The sequence below is a fragment of the Oncorhynchus mykiss genome, chromosome 28 (assembly GCF_057628025.1).
Source record: "Oncorhynchus mykiss isolate SJ-2025 chromosome 28, ASM5762802v1, whole genome shotgun sequence".
NCBI classification, from domain to species: Eukaryota; Metazoa; Chordata; class Actinopteri; order Salmoniformes; family Salmonidae; genus Oncorhynchus; species Oncorhynchus mykiss.
Window position 1 is genome coordinate 38,831,502 of NC_143049.1, and position 21,223 is coordinate 38,852,724.

Consider the following 21,223-nt stretch of genomic DNA (forward strand, 5'->3'; position numbering starts at 1 on the left):
TGGGCTGCTATAGCACCTTATTCCTCTATAGCACCTTATTCCTCAGTGTTGGGCTGCTATAGCACCTTATTCCTCAGTGTTGGGCTGGCTATAGCACCTTATTCCTCAGTGTTGGGCTGCTATAGCACCTTATTCCTCTATAGCACCTTATTCCTCAGTGTTGGGCTGCTATAGCACCTCATTCCTCTATAGCACCTTATTCCTCAGTGTTTTTTATTTATTTTTTTATTTATTTTATTTATCCGTTATTTTACCAGGTAAGTTGACTGAGAACACGTTCTCATTTGCAGCAACGACCTGGGGAATAGTTACAGGGGAGAGGAGGGGGATGAATGAGACAATTGTAAACTGGGGATTATTAGGTGACCGATGGTTTGAGGGTCAGATTGGGAATGTAGCCAGGACACCGGGGTTAACACCCCTACTCTTACGATAAGTGCCATGGGATCTTTAATGACCTCAGAGAGTCAGGACACCCGTTTAACGTCCCATCCGAGAGACGGCACCCTACACAGGACAGTGTCCCCAATCACTGCCCTGGGGCATTGGGATATTTTTTAGACCAGTGGAAAGAGTGCCTCCTACTGGCCCTCCAACACCACTTCCAGCAGCATCTGGTCTCCCATCCAAGGACTGACCAGGACCAACCCTGCTTAGCTTCAGAAGCAAGCCAGCAGTGGTACGCAGGGTGGTAGTGTTGGGCTGCTATAGCACCTCATTCCTCTATAGCACCTTATTCATCAGTGTTGGGCTGCTATAGCACCTTATTCCTCTATAGCACCTTATTCCTCAGTGTTGGGCTGCTATAGCACCTTATTCCTCTATAGCACCTTATTCCTCAGTGTTGGACTGCTATAGCACCTTATTCCTCAGTGTTGGGCTGCTATAGCACCTCATTCCTCTATAGCACCGTATTCCTCTATAGCACCTTATTCCTCAGTGTTGGGCTGCTATAGCACTTTATTCCTCAGTGTTGGGCTGCTATAGCACCTCATTCCTCAGTGTTAGGCTGTTATAGCACCTTATTCCTCAGTGTTGGGCTGCTATAGCACCTTATTCCTCTATAGCACCTTATTCCTCTATAGCACCTTATTCCTTTATAGCACCTTATCCCTCAGTGTTGGTCTGGCTATAGCACCTTATTCCTCTATAGCACCTTATTCCTCAGTGTTGGGCTGCTATAGCACCTTAGCCCTCAGCTAGCCTCCCTGGTGTTAGCCTGGTTTTAGCCTGGAATTATGGGTAGCCCCCTACCTTAGGATCTGAATATCAAACTGCAAATACCCACATAACAACAAATACCTTCTGGTAAAGATATTAGAATGAAGTACAGGATTTTTCAACAATGTCATTTCTATAGAAGAAGGGAAAGCTACTTACAGATGTTAGCAGTTCCTTTGGGAATGGGCAGGTAGGACCCGACGCTCCAGGGTCGTCCGTGGTAGTGTCTCTTACAGCGGCCGCAGTCTGGTCCTGTTGTGTTGTGTTCACACTCACACCCCAGCTTCCCCTTGTCCTTGTCAAACACACAGCTGTTGGAGTGCAGGTTACACTTACACCTGAGGAGGGAAAACAGACAAATTATCTGATCTTCTACAATAATCAAGACGGGATACAGCTGTTGGAGTGCAGGTTACACTTACACCTGAGGAGGGGGAAGAACACTAAATCCGATGTATTTCACAAATTATCTGATCTTCTACAATAACAACACTTTTAATCAAGACGGGATACAGCCGTTGGTGTGCTGTGCAGGTTGCACTTCAACTTGAGAAGGAAAAACCCATTAAAGACACAGAGGATGTAATACATGTTATTATTCATACCAAAGGCTGTGGGTTGGTGCTTCCAACCGGACTACAGTAATATGAACACATTTATTCACCTGATTAAAATGTGACCGGGGAGCTAACGCAAAGTTCATGTCCAAGACAAGGTTACCTTTTCATGTCTAAGACAAGGTTACCTTTTCGTGTCTAAGACAAGGTTACCTTTTCATGTCTAAGACAAGGTTACCTTTTCATGTCTAAGACAAGGTTACCTTTTCATGTCTAAGACAAGGTTACCTTTTCATGTCTAAGACAAGGTTACCTTTTCATGTCTAAGACAAGGTTACCTTTTTCATGTCTAAGCCAAGGTTACCTTTTTCATGTCTACGACAAGGTTACCTTTTTCATGTCTAAGACAAGGTTACCTTTTTCATGTCTAAGCCAAGGTTACCTTTTTCATGTCTAAGACAAGGTTACCTTTTTCATGTCCAAGACAAGGTTACCTTTTTCATGTCTAAGACAAGGTTACTTTTTTCATGCCGATGTGTTTTCACCGTATCACCTCAGGTTACACAATATTTCACTGAGCCCTTGCTGTGGAGCATTTTGCCCATTTTATGATTTAATTAATAGTGTGTATTTTAGTACTCCGGTACTTGACTTAGATCAGACTAAAATGAAAGAGAGAGAAAATGCATTATTATTCTGCTCCTAAAACCAGAGCTCGTTTGGCTAACCTCCTGTGGAGCAGGAGCATCAAATACGGTCAGGATAGTGACTCTAAAACAAAAGGCAACTCTGTGTGCATCCCAAACGGCATCCTATTCACAATATACAACTCTGTGTGAATCCCAAACGGCATCCTATTCACAATATACAACTCTGTGTGAATCCCAAACGGCATCCTATTCACAATATACAACTCTGTGTGAATCCCAAACGGCATCCTATTCAAAATATACAACTCTGTGTGAATCCCAAACGGCATCCTATTCACAATATACAACTCTGTGTGAATCCCAAACGGCATCCTATTCAAAATATACAACTCTGTGTGAATCCCAAACGGCATCCTATTCACAATATACAACTCTGTGTGAATCCCAAACGGCATCCTATTCAAAATATACAACTCTGTGTGAATCCCAAACGGCATCCTATTCACAATATACAACTCTGTGTGAATCCCAAACGGCATCCTATTCAAAATATACAACTCTGTGTGCATCCCAAACGGCATCCTATTCACAATATACAACTCTGTGTGAATCCCAAACGGCATCCTATTCACAATATACAACTCTGTGTGCATCCCAAACGGCATCCTATTCACAATATACAACTCTGTGTGAATCCCAAACGGCATCCTATTCACAATATACAACTCTGTGTGAATCCCAAACGGCATCCTATTCACAATATACAACTCTGTGTGAATCCCAAACGGCATCCTATTCACAATATACAACTCTGTGTGAATCCCAAACGGCATCCTATTCACAATATACAACTCTGTGTGAATCCCAAACGGCATCCTATTCACAATATACAACTCTGTGTGAATCCCAAACGGCATCCTATTCAAAATATACAACTCTGTCCGTCTGTCTGTCTGTCTGTCTGTCATATATTATGACCATATTACCACCACACCAGCAGTATATTATGACCATATTACCACCACACCATCAGTATATTATGACTTATATTATGACCATATTACCACCACACCAACAGTATATTATGACCATATTACCACCACACCATCAGTATATTATGACCATATTAATACCACACCAGCAGTATATTATGACCATATTACCACCACACCATCAGTATATTATGACATATATTATGACCATATTACCACCACACCAACAGTATATTATGACCATATTACCACCACACCATCAGTATATTATGACATATATTATGACCATATTACCACCACACCAGCAGTATATTATGACATATATTATGACCATATTACCACCACACCAACAGTATATTATGACCATATTACCACCACACCAGCAGTATATAATGACCATATTACCACCACACCAACAGTATATTATGACATATATTATGACCATATTACCACCACACCAGCAGTATATTATGACAATATTACCACCACACCAACAGTATATTATGACCATATTAATACCACACCAGCAGTATATTATGACATATATTATGACCATATTACCACCACACCAACAGTATATTATGACCATATTAATACCACACCAGCAGTATATTATGACATATATTATGACCATATTACCACCACACCATCAGTATATTATGACATATATTATGACCATATTACCACCACACCAGCAGTATATTATGACATATATTATGACCATATTACCACCACACCAACAGTATATTATGACATATATTATGACCATATTACCACCACACCAACAGTATATTATGACCATATTACCACCACACCATCAGTATATTATGACATATATTATGACCATATTACCACCACACCAACAGTATATAATGACCATATTACCACCACACCAGCAGTATATTATGACCATATTACCACCACACCATCAGTATATTATGACATATATTATGACCATATTACCACCACACCAACAGTATATTATGACCATATTAATACCACACCAGCAGTATATTATGACATATATTATGACCATATTACCACCACACCATCAGTATATTATGACATATATTATGACCATATTACCACCACACCAGCAGTATATTATGACATATATTATGACCATATTACCACCACACCATCAGTATATTATGACATATATTATGACCATATTACCACCACACCAGCAGTATATTATGACATATATTATGACCATATTACCACCACACCAACAGTATATTATGACCATATTACCACCACACCAACAGTATATTATGACCATATTACCACCACACCAGCAGTATATTATGACCATATTACCACCACACCAACAGTATATTATGACCATATTACCACCACACCAGCAGTATATTATGACATATATTATGACCATATTACCACCACACCATCAGTATATAATGACATATATTATGACCATATTACCACCACACCAACAGTATATTATGACCATATTACCACCACACCAACAGTATATTATGACATATATTATGACCATATTACCACCACACCAACAGTATATTATGACCATATTAATACCACACCAGCAGTATATTATGACCATATTACCACCACACCAGCAGTATATTATGACATATATTATGACCATATTACCACCACACCAGCAGTATATTATGACATATATTATGACCATATTACCACCACACCAGCAGTATATTATGACCATATTACCACCACACCATCAGTATATTATGACATATATTATGACCATATTACCACCACACCATCAGTATATTATGACATATATTATGACCATATTACCACCACAGCAGCAGTATATTATGACCATATTACCACCACACCAGCAGTATATTATGACCATATTACCACCACACCATCAGTATATAATGACATATATTATGACCATATTACCACCACACCAGCAGTATATTATGACCATATTACCACCACACCAGCAGTATATTATGACATATATTATGACCATATTACCACCACACCATCAGTATATAATGACATATATTATGACCATATTACCACCACACCAACAGTATATTATGACCATATTACCACCACACCATCAGTATATTATGACCATATTACCACCACACCAGCAGTATATAATGACATATATTACCACCACACCATCAGTATATAATGACATATATTATGACCATATTACCACCACACCAACAGTATATTATGACCATATTACCAACACACCAGCAGTATATAATGACATATATTATGACCATATTACCACCACACCAGCAGTATATTATGACCATATTACCACCACACCAACAGTATATTATGACCATATTACCACCACACCAGCAGTATATAATGACATATATTATGACCATATTACCACCACACCAGCAGTATATTATGACCATATTACCACCACACCAGCAGTATATTATGACCATATTACCACCACACCATCAGTATATTATGACCATATTACCACCACACCATCAGTATATTATGACCATATTACCACCACACCATCAGTATATTATGACATATATTATGACCATATTACCACCACACCAGCAGTATATTATGACCATATTACCACCACACCAACAGTATATTATGACCATATTACCACCACACCAGCAGTATATAATGACCATATTACCACCACACCAGCAGTATATTATGACATATATTATGACCATATTACCACCACACCAGCAGTATATTATGACCATATTACCACCACACCATCAGTATATTATGACATATATAATGACCATATTACCACCACACCAACAGTATATTATGACCATATTACCACCACACCATCAGTATATTATGACATATATTATGACCATATTACCACCACACCAGCAGTATATAATGACCATATTACCACCACACCAACAGTATATTATGACATATATTATGACCATATTACCACCACACCAGCAGTATATAATGACCATATTACCACCACACCAACAGTATATTATGACCATATTACCACCACACCAACAGTATATTATGACCATATTACCACCACACCAGCAGTATATTATGACCATATTACCACCACACCAGCAGTATATTATGACCATATTACCACCACACCAGCAGTGTATTATGACCATATTACCACCACACCAACAGTATATAATGACATATATTACCACCACACCAGCAGTATATAATGACATATATTATGACCATATTACCACCACACCATCAGTATATTATGACCATATTACCACCACACCAGCAGTATATTATGACCATATTACCACCACACCAGCAGTATATTATGACCATATTACCACCACACCAGCAGTATATTATGACCATATTACCACCACACCAGCAGTATATTATGACCATATTACCACCACACCAGCAGTATATTATGACCATATTACCACCACACCAGCAGTGTATTATGACCATATTACCACCACACCAACAGTATATAATGACATATATTACCACCACACCAGCAGTATATAATGACATATATTATGACCATATTACCACCACACCAGCAGTATATTATGACCATATTACCACCACACCAGCAGTATATTATGACCATATTACCACCACACCAGCAGTACATTATGACCATATTACCACCACACCAGCAGTATATTATGACTTATATTATGACCATATTACCACCACACCAGCAGTATATAATGACATATATTATGACCATATTACCACCACACCAGCAGTATATTATGACCATATTACCACCACACCAGCAGTATATTATGACCATATTACCACCACACCAGCAGTATATTATGACCATATTACCACCACACCAGCAGTATATTATGACCATATTACCACCACACCAGCAGTATATTATGACCATATTACCACCACACCAGCAGTGTATTATGACCATATTACCACCACACCAACAGTATATAATGACATATATTACCACCACACCAGCAGTATATAATGACATATATTATGACCATATTACCACCACACCAGCAGTATATTATGACCATATTACCACCACACCAGCAGTATATTATGACCATATTACCACCACACCAGCAGTATATTATGACTTATATTATGACCATATTACCACCACACCAGCAGTATATAATGACATATATTATGACCATATTACCACCACACCAGCAGTATATTATGACCATATTACCACCACACCAGCAGTATATTATGACCATATTACCACCACACCAGCAGTATATTATGACTTATATTATGACCATATTACCACCACACCAGCAGTATATAATGACATATATTATGACCATATTACCACCACACCAGCAGTATATTATGACTTATATTATGACCATATTACCACCACACCAGCAGTATATAATGACATATATTATGACCATATTACCACCACACCAGCAGTATATTATGACCATATTACCACCACACCAGCAGTATATTATGACCATATTACCACCACACCAGCAGTATATAATGACTTATATTATGACCATATTACCACCACACCAGCAGTATATTATGACCATATTACCACCACACCAGCAGTATATAATGACTTATATTATGACCATATTACCACCACACCATCAGTACATTATAACCATATTACCACCACACCATCAGTATATAATGACATATATTATGACCATATTACCACCACACCAGCAGTATATAATGACATATATTACCACCACACCATCAGTATATAATGACATATATTACCACCACACCATCAGTATATAATGACATATATTATGACCATATTAGCACCACACCAGCAGTATATTATGACCATATTACCACCACACCATCAGTATATAATGACATATATTATGACCATATTACCACCACACCATCAGTATATAATGACATATATTATGACCATATTACCACCACACCATCAGTATATAATGACATATATTATGACCATATTACCACCACACCAGCAGTATATTATGACCATATTACCACCACACCATCAGTATATTATGACCATATTACCACCACACCAGCAGTATATTATGACCATATTACCACCACACCAGCAGTATATTATGACCATATTACCACCACACCAGCAGTATATAATGACATATATTATGACCATATTACCACCACACCAGCAGTATATTATGACCATATTACCACCACACCATCAGTATATTATGACATATATTATGACCATATTACCACCACACCAACAGTATATAATGACCATATTACCACCACACCATCATTATATTATGACCATATTACCACCACACCAGCAGTATATTATGACATATATTATGACCATATTACCACCACACCAGCAGTATATAATGACCATATTACCACCACACCAACAGTATATTATGACATATATTATGACCATATTACCACCACACCAACAGTATATTATGACCATATTACCACCACACCAGCAGTATATTATGACATATATTATGACCATATTACCACCACACCAGCAGTATATAATGACCATATTACCACCACACCAGCAGTATATTATGACATATATTATGACCATATTACCACCACACCAACAGTATATAATGACCATATTACCACCACACCAACAGTATATTATGACCATATTACCACCACACCAGCAGTATATTATGACCATATTACCACCACACCAGCAGTATATTATGACATATATTATGACCATATTACCACCACACCAGCAGTATATTATGACCATATTACAACCACACCAGCAGTATATTATGACCATATTACAACCACACCAGCAGTATATTATGACCATATTACCACCACACCATCAGTATATAATGACATATATTATGACCATATTACCACCACACCAGCAGTATATTATGACATATATTATGACCATATTACCACCACACCAGCAGTATATTATGACCATATTACCACCACACCATCAGTATATAATGACATATATTATGACCATATTACCACCACACCAGCAGTATATTATGACCATATTACAACCACACCAGCAGTATATTATGACCATATTACCACCACACCAGCAGTATATTATGACATATATTATGACCATATTACCACCACACCATCAGTATATAATGACATATATTATGACCATATTACCACCACACCAACAGTATATTATGACCATATTACCACCACACCAACAGTATATTATGACATATATTATGACCATATTACCACCACACCAACAGTATATTATGACCATATTAATACCACACCAGCAGTATATTATGACCATATTACCACCACACCAGCAGTATATTATGACATATATTATGACCATATTACCACCACACCAGCAGTATATTATGACCATATTACCACCACACCAGCAGTATATTATGACATATATTATGACCATATTACCACCACACCAACAGTATATTATGACCATATTACCACCACACCATCAGTATATAATGACATATATTATGACCATATTACCACCACACCAGCAGTATATTATGACCATATTACCACCACACCAGCAGTATATTATGACCATATTACCACCACACCAACAGTATATTATGACCATATTACCACCACACCATCAGTATATTATGACATATATTACCACCACACCATCAGTATATAATGACATATATTATGACCATATTACCACCACACCAACAGTATATTATGACCATATTACCACCACACCATCAGTATATTATGACCATATTACCACCACACCAGCAGTATATAATGACATATATTACCACCACACCATCAGTATATAATGACATATATTATGACCATATTACCACCACACCAGCAGTATATTATGACCATATTACCACCACACCAACAGTATATTATGACCATATTACCACCACACCAGCAGTATATAATGACATATATTATGACCATATTACCACCACACCAGCAGTATATTATGACCATATTACCACCACACCAACAGTATATTATGACCATATTACCACCACACCAGCAGTATATAATGACATATATTATGACCATATTACCACCACACCAGCAGTATATTATGACCATATTACCACCACACCAGCAGTATATTATGACCATATTACCACCACACCATCAGTATATTATGACCATATTACCACCACACCATCAGTATATTATGACCATATTACCACCACACCATCAGTATATTATGACATATATTATGACCATATTACCACCACACCAGCAGTATATTATGACCATATTACCACCACACCAACAGTATATTATGACCATATTACCACCACACCAGCAGTATATAATGACCATATTACCACCACACCAGCAGTATATTATGACATATATTATGACCATATTACCACCACACCAGCAGTATATTATGACCATATTACCACCACACCAACAGTATATTATGACCATATTACCACCACACCAACAGTATATTATGACCATATTACCACCACACCAACAGTATATTATGACCATATTACCACCACACCAACAGTATATTATGACCATATTACCACCACACCAACAGTATATTATGACAATATTACCACCACACCAACAGTATATTATGACCATATTACCACCACACCATCAGTATATAATGACATATATTATGACCATATTACCACCACACCAGCAGTATATTATGACCATATTACCACCACACCATCAGTATATTATGACATATATTATGACCATATTACCACCACACCAGCAGTATATTATGACCATATTACCACCACACCAGCAGTATATTATGACCATATTACCACCACACCAGCAGTATATTATGACCATATTACCACCACACCAGCAGTATATTATGACCATATTACCACCACACCAGCAGTATATTATGACCATATTACCACCACACCAGCAGTATATTATGACATATATCATGACCATATTACCACCACACCAGCAGTATATAATGACATATATTATGACCATATTACCACCACACCAGCAGTATATAATGACTTATATTATGACCATATTACCACCACACCAGCAGTATATTATGACCATATTACCACCACACCATCAGTATATTATGACCATATTACCACCACACCAGCAGTATATTATGACCATATTACCACCACACCAGCAGTATATTATGACCATATTACCACCACACCATCAGTATATTATGACCATATTACCACCACACCAACAGTATATTATGACCATATTACCACCACACCAGCAGTATATTATGACCATATTACCACCACACCAACAGTATATTATGACCATATTACCACCACACCAACAGTATATTATGACCATATTACCACCACACCAGCAGTATATTATGACCATATTACCACCACACCATCAGTATATTATGACCATATTACCACCACACCATCAGTATATTATGACATATATTATGACCATATTACCACCACACCAGCAGTATATAATGACCATATTACCACCACACCAACAGTATATTATGACCATATTACCACCACACCAACAGTATATTATGACCATATTACCACCACACCAGCAGTATATTATGACCATATTACCACCACACCAGCAGTATATTATGACCATATTACCACCACACCATCAGTATATTATGACATATATTATGACCATATTACCACCACACCAACAGTATATTATGACCATATTACCACCACACCATCAGTATATTATGACATATATTATGACCATATTACCACCACACCAGCAGTATATTATGACCATATTACCACCACACCATCAGTATATTATGACATATATTATGACCATATTACCACCACACCAGCAGTATATAATGACCATATTACCACCACACCAACAGTATATTATGACCATATTACCACCACACCAACAGTATATTATGACCATATTACCACCACACCAGCAGTATATTATGACCATATTACCACCACACCAGCAGTATATTATGACCATATTACCACCACACCATCAGTATATTATGACATATATTATGACCATATTACCACCACACCAACAGTATATTATGACCATATTACCACCACACCATCAGTATATTATGACATATATTATGACCATATTACCACCACACCAGCAGTATATAATGACCATATTACCACCACACCAACAGTATATTATGACATATATTATGACCATATTACCACCACACCAGCAGTATATAATGACCATATTACCACCACACCAACAGTATATTATGACATATATTATGACCATATTACCACCACACCAGCAGTATATAATGACCATATTACCACCACACCAACAGTATATTATGACCATATTACCACCACACCAACAGTATATTATGACCATATTACCACCACACCAGCAGTATATTATGACCATATTACCACCACACCAGCAGTATATTATGACCATATTACCACCACACCAGCAGTGTATTATGACCATATTACCACCACACCAACAGTATATAATGACATATATTACCACCACACCAGCAGTATATAATGACATATATTATGACCATATTACCACCACACCAGCAGTATATTATGACCATATTACCACCACACCATCAGTATATTATGACCATATTACCACCACACCATCAGTATATTATGACCATATTACCACCACACCAGCAGTATATTATGACCATATTACCACCACACCAGCAGTATATTATGACCATATTACCACCACACCAGCAGTGTATTATGACCATATTACCACCACACCAACAGTATATAATGACATATATTACCACCACACCAGCAGTATATAATGACATATATTATGACCATATTACCACCACACCAGCAGTATATTATGACCATATTACCACCACACCATCAGTATATAATGACCATATTACCACCACACCAGCAGTATATTATGACCATATTACCACCACACCAGCAGTACATTATGACCATATTACCACCACACCAACAGTATATTATGACTTATATTATGACAATATTACCACCACACCAGCAGTATATTATGACCATATTACCACCACACCAGCAGTATATTATGACTTATATTATGACCATATTACCACCACACCATCAGTATATTATGACCATATTACCACCACACCAGCAGTATATAATGACTTATATTATGACCATATTACCACCACACCAGCAGTATATAATGACTTATATTATGACCATATTACCACCACACCAGCAGTATATTATGACCATATTACCACCACACCAGCAGTATATAATGACTTATATTATGACCATATTACCACCACACCATCAGTACATTATAACCATATTACCACCACACCATCAGTATATAATGACATATATTATGACCATATTACCACCACACCAGCAGTATATTATGACCATATTACCACCACACCATCAGTATATAATGACATATATTATGACCATATTACCACCACACCAGCAGTATATAATGACATATATTATGACCATATTACCACCACACCATCAGTATATAATGACATATATTATGACCATATTACCACCACACCATCAGTATATAATGACATATATTATGACCATATTACCACCACACCATCAGTATATAATGACATATATTATGACCATATTACCACCACACCAGCAGTATATTATGACCATATTACCACCACACCATCAGTATATTATGACCATATTACCACCACACCAGCAGTATATTATGACCATATTACCACCACACCAGCAGTATATTATGACCATATTACCACCACACCAGCAGTATATAATGACATATATTATGACCATATTACCACCACACCAGCAGTATATAATGACCATATTACCACCACACCAGCAGTATATTATGACATATATTATGACCATATTACCACCACACCAACAGTATATTATGACCATATTACCACCACACCAGCAGTATATTATGACATATATTATGACCATATTACCACCACACCAACAGTATATAATGACCATATTACCACCACACCAACAGTATATAATGACCATATTACCACCACACCAGCAGTATATTATGACATATATTATGACCATATTACCACCACACCAACAGTATATTATGACCATATTACCACCACACCAACAGTATATTATGACCATATTACCACCACACCAGCAGTATATTATGACATATATTATGACCATATTACCACCACACCAACAGTATATTATGACCATATTACCACCACACCAACAGTATATAATGACCATATTACCACCACACCAGCAGTATATTATGACATATATTATGACCATATTACCACCACACCAACAGTATATTATGACCATATTACCACCACACCAGCAGTATATTATGACCATATTACCACCACACCAGCAGTATATTATGACCATATTACCACCACACCAGCAGTATATTATGACATATATTATGACCATATTACCACCACACCATCAGTACATTATAACCATATTACCACCACACCATCAGTATATAATGACATATATTATGACCATATTACCACCACACCAGCAGTATATTATGACCATATTACCACCACACCATCAGTATATAATGACATATATTATGACCATATTACCACCACACCATCAGTATATAATGACATATATTATGACCATATTACCACCACACCAACAGTATATAATGACATATATTATGACCATATTACCACCACACCATCAGTATATAATGACATATATTATGACCATATTACCACCACACCAGCAGTATATTATGACCATATTACCACCACACCATCAGTATATCATGACATATATTATGACCATATTACCACCACACCAGCAGTATATTATGACCATATTACCACCACACCATCAGTATATAATGACATATATTATGACCATATTACCACCACACCATCAGTATATTATGACCATATTACCACCACACCAGCAGTATATTATGACCATATTACCACCACACCAGCAGTATATTATGACCATATTACCACCACACCAACAGTATATTATGACCATATTACCACCACACCAGCAGTATATTATGACATATATTATGACCATATTACCACCACACCATCAGTATATAATGACATATATTATGACCATATTACCACCACACCAGCAGTATATTATGACCATATTACCACCACACCAGCAGTATATTATGACATATATTATGACCATATTACCACCACACCATCAGTATATAATGACATATATTATGACCATATTACCACCACACCAGCAGTATATTATGACCATATTACCACCACACCATCAGTATATTATGACATATATTATGACCATATTACCACCACACCAGCAGTATATTATGACATATATTATGACCATATTACCACCACACCATCAGTATATAATGACATATATTATGACCATATTACCACCACACCAGCAGTATATTATGACCATATTACCACCACACCATCAGTATATTATGACATATATTATGACCATATTACCACCACACCAGCAGTATATTATGACCATATTACCACCACACCATCAGTATATTATGACATATATTATGACCATATTACCACCACACCATCAGTATATTATGACCATATTACCACCACACCAGCAGTATATTATGACCATATTACCACCACACCAGCAGTATATTATGACCATATTACCACCACACCAGCAGTATATAATGACATATATTATGACCATATTACCACCACACCATCAGTATATAATGACATATATTATGACCATATTACCACCACACCAGCAGTATATTATGACCATATTACCACCACACCAGCAGTATATTATGACCATATTACCACCACACCATCAGTATATAATGACATATATTATGACCATATTACCACCACACCAGCAGTATATTATGACATATATTATGACCATATTACCACCACACCAGCAGTATATTATGACATATATTATGACCATATTACCACCACACCAGCAGTATATTATGACCATATTACCACCACACCATCAGTATATTATGACATATATTATGACCATATTACCACCACACCAGCAGTATATTATGACCATATTACCACCACACCAACAGTATATTATGACCATATTACCACCACACCATCAGTATATAATGACATATATTATGACCATATTACCACCACACCAGCAGTATATTATGACCATATTACCACCACACCAGCAGTATATTATGACATATATTATGACCATATTACCACCACACCAGCAGTATATTATGACCATATTACCACCACACCAGCAGTATATAATGACATATATTATGACCATATTACCACCACACCAGCAGTATATAATGACATATATTATGACCATATTACCACCACACCAGCAGTATATTATGACCATATTACCACCACACCATCAGTACATTATAACCATATTACCACCACACCAGCAGTATATTATGACATATATTATGACCATATTACCACCACACCATCAGTATATAATGACATATATTATGACCATATTACCACCACACCAGCAGTATATTATGACCATATTACCACCACACCAGCAGTATATTATGACCATATTACCACCACACCAGCAGTATATAATGACATATATTATGACCATATTACCACCACACCATCAGTATATTATGACCATATTACCACCACACCAGCAGTATATTATGACATATATTATGACCATATTACCACCACACCAGCAGTATATTATGACCATATTACCACCACACCAGCAGTATATTATGACCATATTACCACCACACCAGCAGTATATTATGACCATATTACCACCACACCAGCAGTATATTATGACCATATTACCACCACACCAGCAGTATATTATGACCATATTACCACCACACCAGCAGTATATAATGACATATATTATGACCATATTACCACCACACCAGCAGTATATTATGACCATATTACCACCACACCAGCAGTATATTATGACCATATTACCACCACACCAGCAGTATATTATGACATATATTATAACCATATTACCACCACACCATCAGTATATAATGACATATATTATGACCATATTACCACCACACCAGCAGTATATTATGACCATATTACCACCACACCAGCAGTATATTATGACCATATTACCACCACACCAGCAGTATATAATGACATATATTATGACCATATTACCACCACACCAACAGTATATTATGACCATATTACCACCACACCAACAGTATATTATGACCATATTACCACCACACCAGCAGTATATAATGACATATATTATGACCATATTACCACCACACCAACAGTATATTATGACCATATTACCACCACACCAGCAGTATATTATGACCATATTACCACCACACCAACAGTATATTATGACCATATTACCACCACACCAGCAGTATATTATGACCATATTACCACCACACCATCAGTATATTATGACATATATTCTGACCATATTACCACCACACCAGCAGTATATAATGACATATATTATGACCACACCAACAGTATATTATGACATATATTATGACCATATTACCACCACACCAGCAGTATATTATGACCATATTACCACCACACCAGCAGTATATTATGACCATATTACCACCACACCAGCAGTATATTATGACCATATTACCACCACACCATCAGTATATTATGACCATATTAATACCACACCAGCAGTATATTATGACCATATTACCACCACACCAGCAGTATATTATGACCATATTACCACCACACCAGCAGTATATTATGACCATATTACCACCACACCATCAGTATATTATGACCATATTAATACCACACCAGCAGTATATTATGACCATATTACCACCACACCATCAGTATATTATGACATATATTATGACCATATTAATACCACACCAGCAGTATATTATGACCATATTACCACCACACCAGCAGTATATTATGACCATGTAAACTCTTTAGTCAGCCAGAATACAAGCAGAGTCCTGACAAAGCAGATGCTGGCCGTGAAGTTGTCCAGAGCCAAGAGCCGGTGTGGATAGTTCAGATGAAAGATCTTAAGGAAGTAATTGAGGTGGAAACTGGTTATGGGGATTCTAACCTATGGTTAGAATTTATTCAGTATGAAGCAGATCAGTAGCGAAAGAAGAATGTTAGGCCTGCGCCTCAGCAGAGCCTCAGTTCATAACCATTCCCTTTCCATTTGATGGAAGTGATACACCTAGGGAAATGGCCTGTATGGTAAAACTGTTCAAGAGAGCAGGGAGCTGAACAATGACAGTTGCATTGATCTGTGATATGTGTCTCCAGGTGCAGATTACATCCAGATTTTCTCTTTCACAGTTACAGGAAATCTTACTACTAATAAAACTATGAGTGATCTGACAGGCTGATTAAGCTCTAGGGATTTCAGTAGGATTAAGTGGCTCAGGGCTGACATTGGTGGTTGTGTGGGGGAATGACGTTATGGCCGAGTTTACCTGCTAATTGGACTGGGATATACACCTGCCTGGTGTGTTCCTTGTTCTTCATGATGCTCTCTGCGCTTTTAACGGACCTCTGAGACTATCACAGTGCAGGTGCATTTATACGGAGACTTGATTACACACAGGTGGATTGTATTTATCATCATTAGTCATTTAGGTCAACATTGGATCATTCAGAGATCCTCACTGAACTTCTGGAGAGAGTTTGCTGCACTGAAAGTAAAGGGGCTGAATAATTTTGCACGCCCAATTTTTCAGTTTTTGATTTGTTAAAAAAGTTTGAAATATCCAATAAATGTCGTTCCACTTCATGATTGTGTCCCACTTGTTGTTGATTCTTCACAAAAAAATACAGTTTTATATCTTTATGTTTGAAGCCTGAAATGTGGCAAAAGGTCGCAAAGTTCAAGGGGGCCGAATACTTTCGCAAGGCACTGTAAGTGTGTGTCTGGAGTGAGCGAGCTAGTGGGTTGGAATAAACTATTGAACCTGTTCTGTCCTTGTCGATAGGAGGAAGGACATTTTATAACCTATGACGTCATATTTTGTATATAAACTGTTGTTCGTGGTTTCATGGGAGCGCACTCCGAGAATAAATACTATTATCTAAATTTGATAAGACTGGTCTCTGTCTATTTTATGCAAATAGGAATCTTACAAATTCTTATAAAATAGACTGAGTGAGTTAATTAATGTACAATTATGAAATTACAGAAAGCAACTCCAGGATAACAAGGGCTGTAACTAGAGGGAATTGTTGTCCCTTTCGACACAGTATAATCGGCCAATCGGCCTTCTCTGTTAGAGCTACAATATACTGGAATGCAGTGCCCATGGACTTGATTGAGTAGCTGCATTGATTATTGTACTTTTAAATTGAAAACATGGCTAAAATCTATCCACACCTGTACACATGAGTTATCTGTGGTCCTCATATGTATCACGACAGTTGACGATAGTGTTGTTGTTGTTAGAATTATATATTATTGTATGTAATGTATTTTGTATGTTGTATTGTTTTAGTGAGTATGTGTATTGTGACTGTAATTGTCCTTAGCTGCCCTGGGACTACGGGTGCTAATTAGCTTTTGGCTAACTTTTTAGCCAATAAGTGGTCCCCAACAATGGTGTACTATGTCACATATGTTCAGATATGTACACCGCGTCATTACACTCTCTGTCGCTCTGCTGTGTGTGCATCTTGCTAGCTTGTCACTCAAATTCCTAGGGACTTAAGCTCATTGGCTGAAACTTGAGTTGCGAGTGGGGTGACCCACATTAGAGAACATTCCAGAAAAACAGTCTCTTTAAACGAGGGATTTTCGTGGCTATTTGAAGTAAGAAGTAATTAATCTCGATTATGCATGTATGAACTACACATTGACACATCCAGCCCAAAGCGGGAGGTTTAAAAAAAATACAAATTTAGTCGTCTTCAAAGTTCCCGGAGCATGTCTTTAACATTATATTAGCTATAGTAATCAATGTCCTTGTGTATCTCCATCTCTCTCTCCCAGGGTAGCACATGTCTGCTGTAGAGAGTCATCCAACACTCCCAGTGAGGAGTCCACGCACACACACACACACACACACACACACACACACACACAAAACTGCCATTGTAGACTGGCTCACATCTATGACTTTTTAAACAGCTGCACCTACAGATGATTTCCCCAAAGCTCCCCCTATCTAGTCCTTAACTTTTTAATCAATTACAGTATAATGGATGTAATTAATGGCTAAAGAGGTTTTCCTCTCTTGTCTTCTCTATACAGACAGCTGTATCCCCGTGGTAACAGGCCGAGAGCTCTGACCTTCCCCTTAATTAAAAAGCAGTCAAAACAGGCTCTCTCACACACACACACGGGGTTTAGGTCATGCCACTTAGTTGCACAGGATATCACAGGCGTGCATCCTGAGGGACGAGATGCTTTTTTTTGCTGGCAGCATTGTCATATTGAAATCAGAGAATTACGGAGGGTTGGTTCTGTTTCATACTCTTCACGAGGGGTATACGTGTGTGCGTGTCTGTGTGCGTGTGTGTGTGTGTGTGTGTGTGTATGTGTGTCTGTGTGTGTGTGTGTGTGTGCGTGTGTGTGTGTGTGTCTGTGTGTGTGTGTGTGTCCTCGTCACGACCAGAGCAGACCATAAACTGTTAATAAAGCTTTCCATTAAGTTTAAATGAGCTGTTCTATTCCTAAAACACTAGTTTGTTCCTTTACAGTGGTGCTATTATCTATTAAGGTATCTAAAACCCTGTCTGAAACCGCATGGTTTTCTCTGTCTCATTCCTCTCACCGTTTATCTTGTGTATAAATGTGTATTGTGTCTCTTGAGTCTAACTAAAGAGATTGAAGTGATTGTAATATCCCGTTGTGCACAAACTGGTTGAAACAACGTTGTTTCAATGTAATTTGTCAACAAAAATTGTAACGTGGAATCT

The 21,223-nt window shown here is 37.3% G+C and overlaps 1 protein-coding gene across 1 annotated transcript in view; it reads right to left on the reverse strand.

The window, feature by feature from the left end:
* LOC110509127 (netrin-G1) overlaps positions 1-21,223 on the reverse strand; it is a 187,077-nt gene that overhangs the window by 84,631 nt on the left and 81,223 nt on the right. The window contains exon 3 of the mRNA XM_090225277.1: positions 1,381-1,559. Coding sequence (XP_090081403.1) covers positions 1,381-1,559 — 179 coding nt within the window. The remainder of the gene's footprint in view (positions 1-1,380; positions 1,560-21,223) is intronic.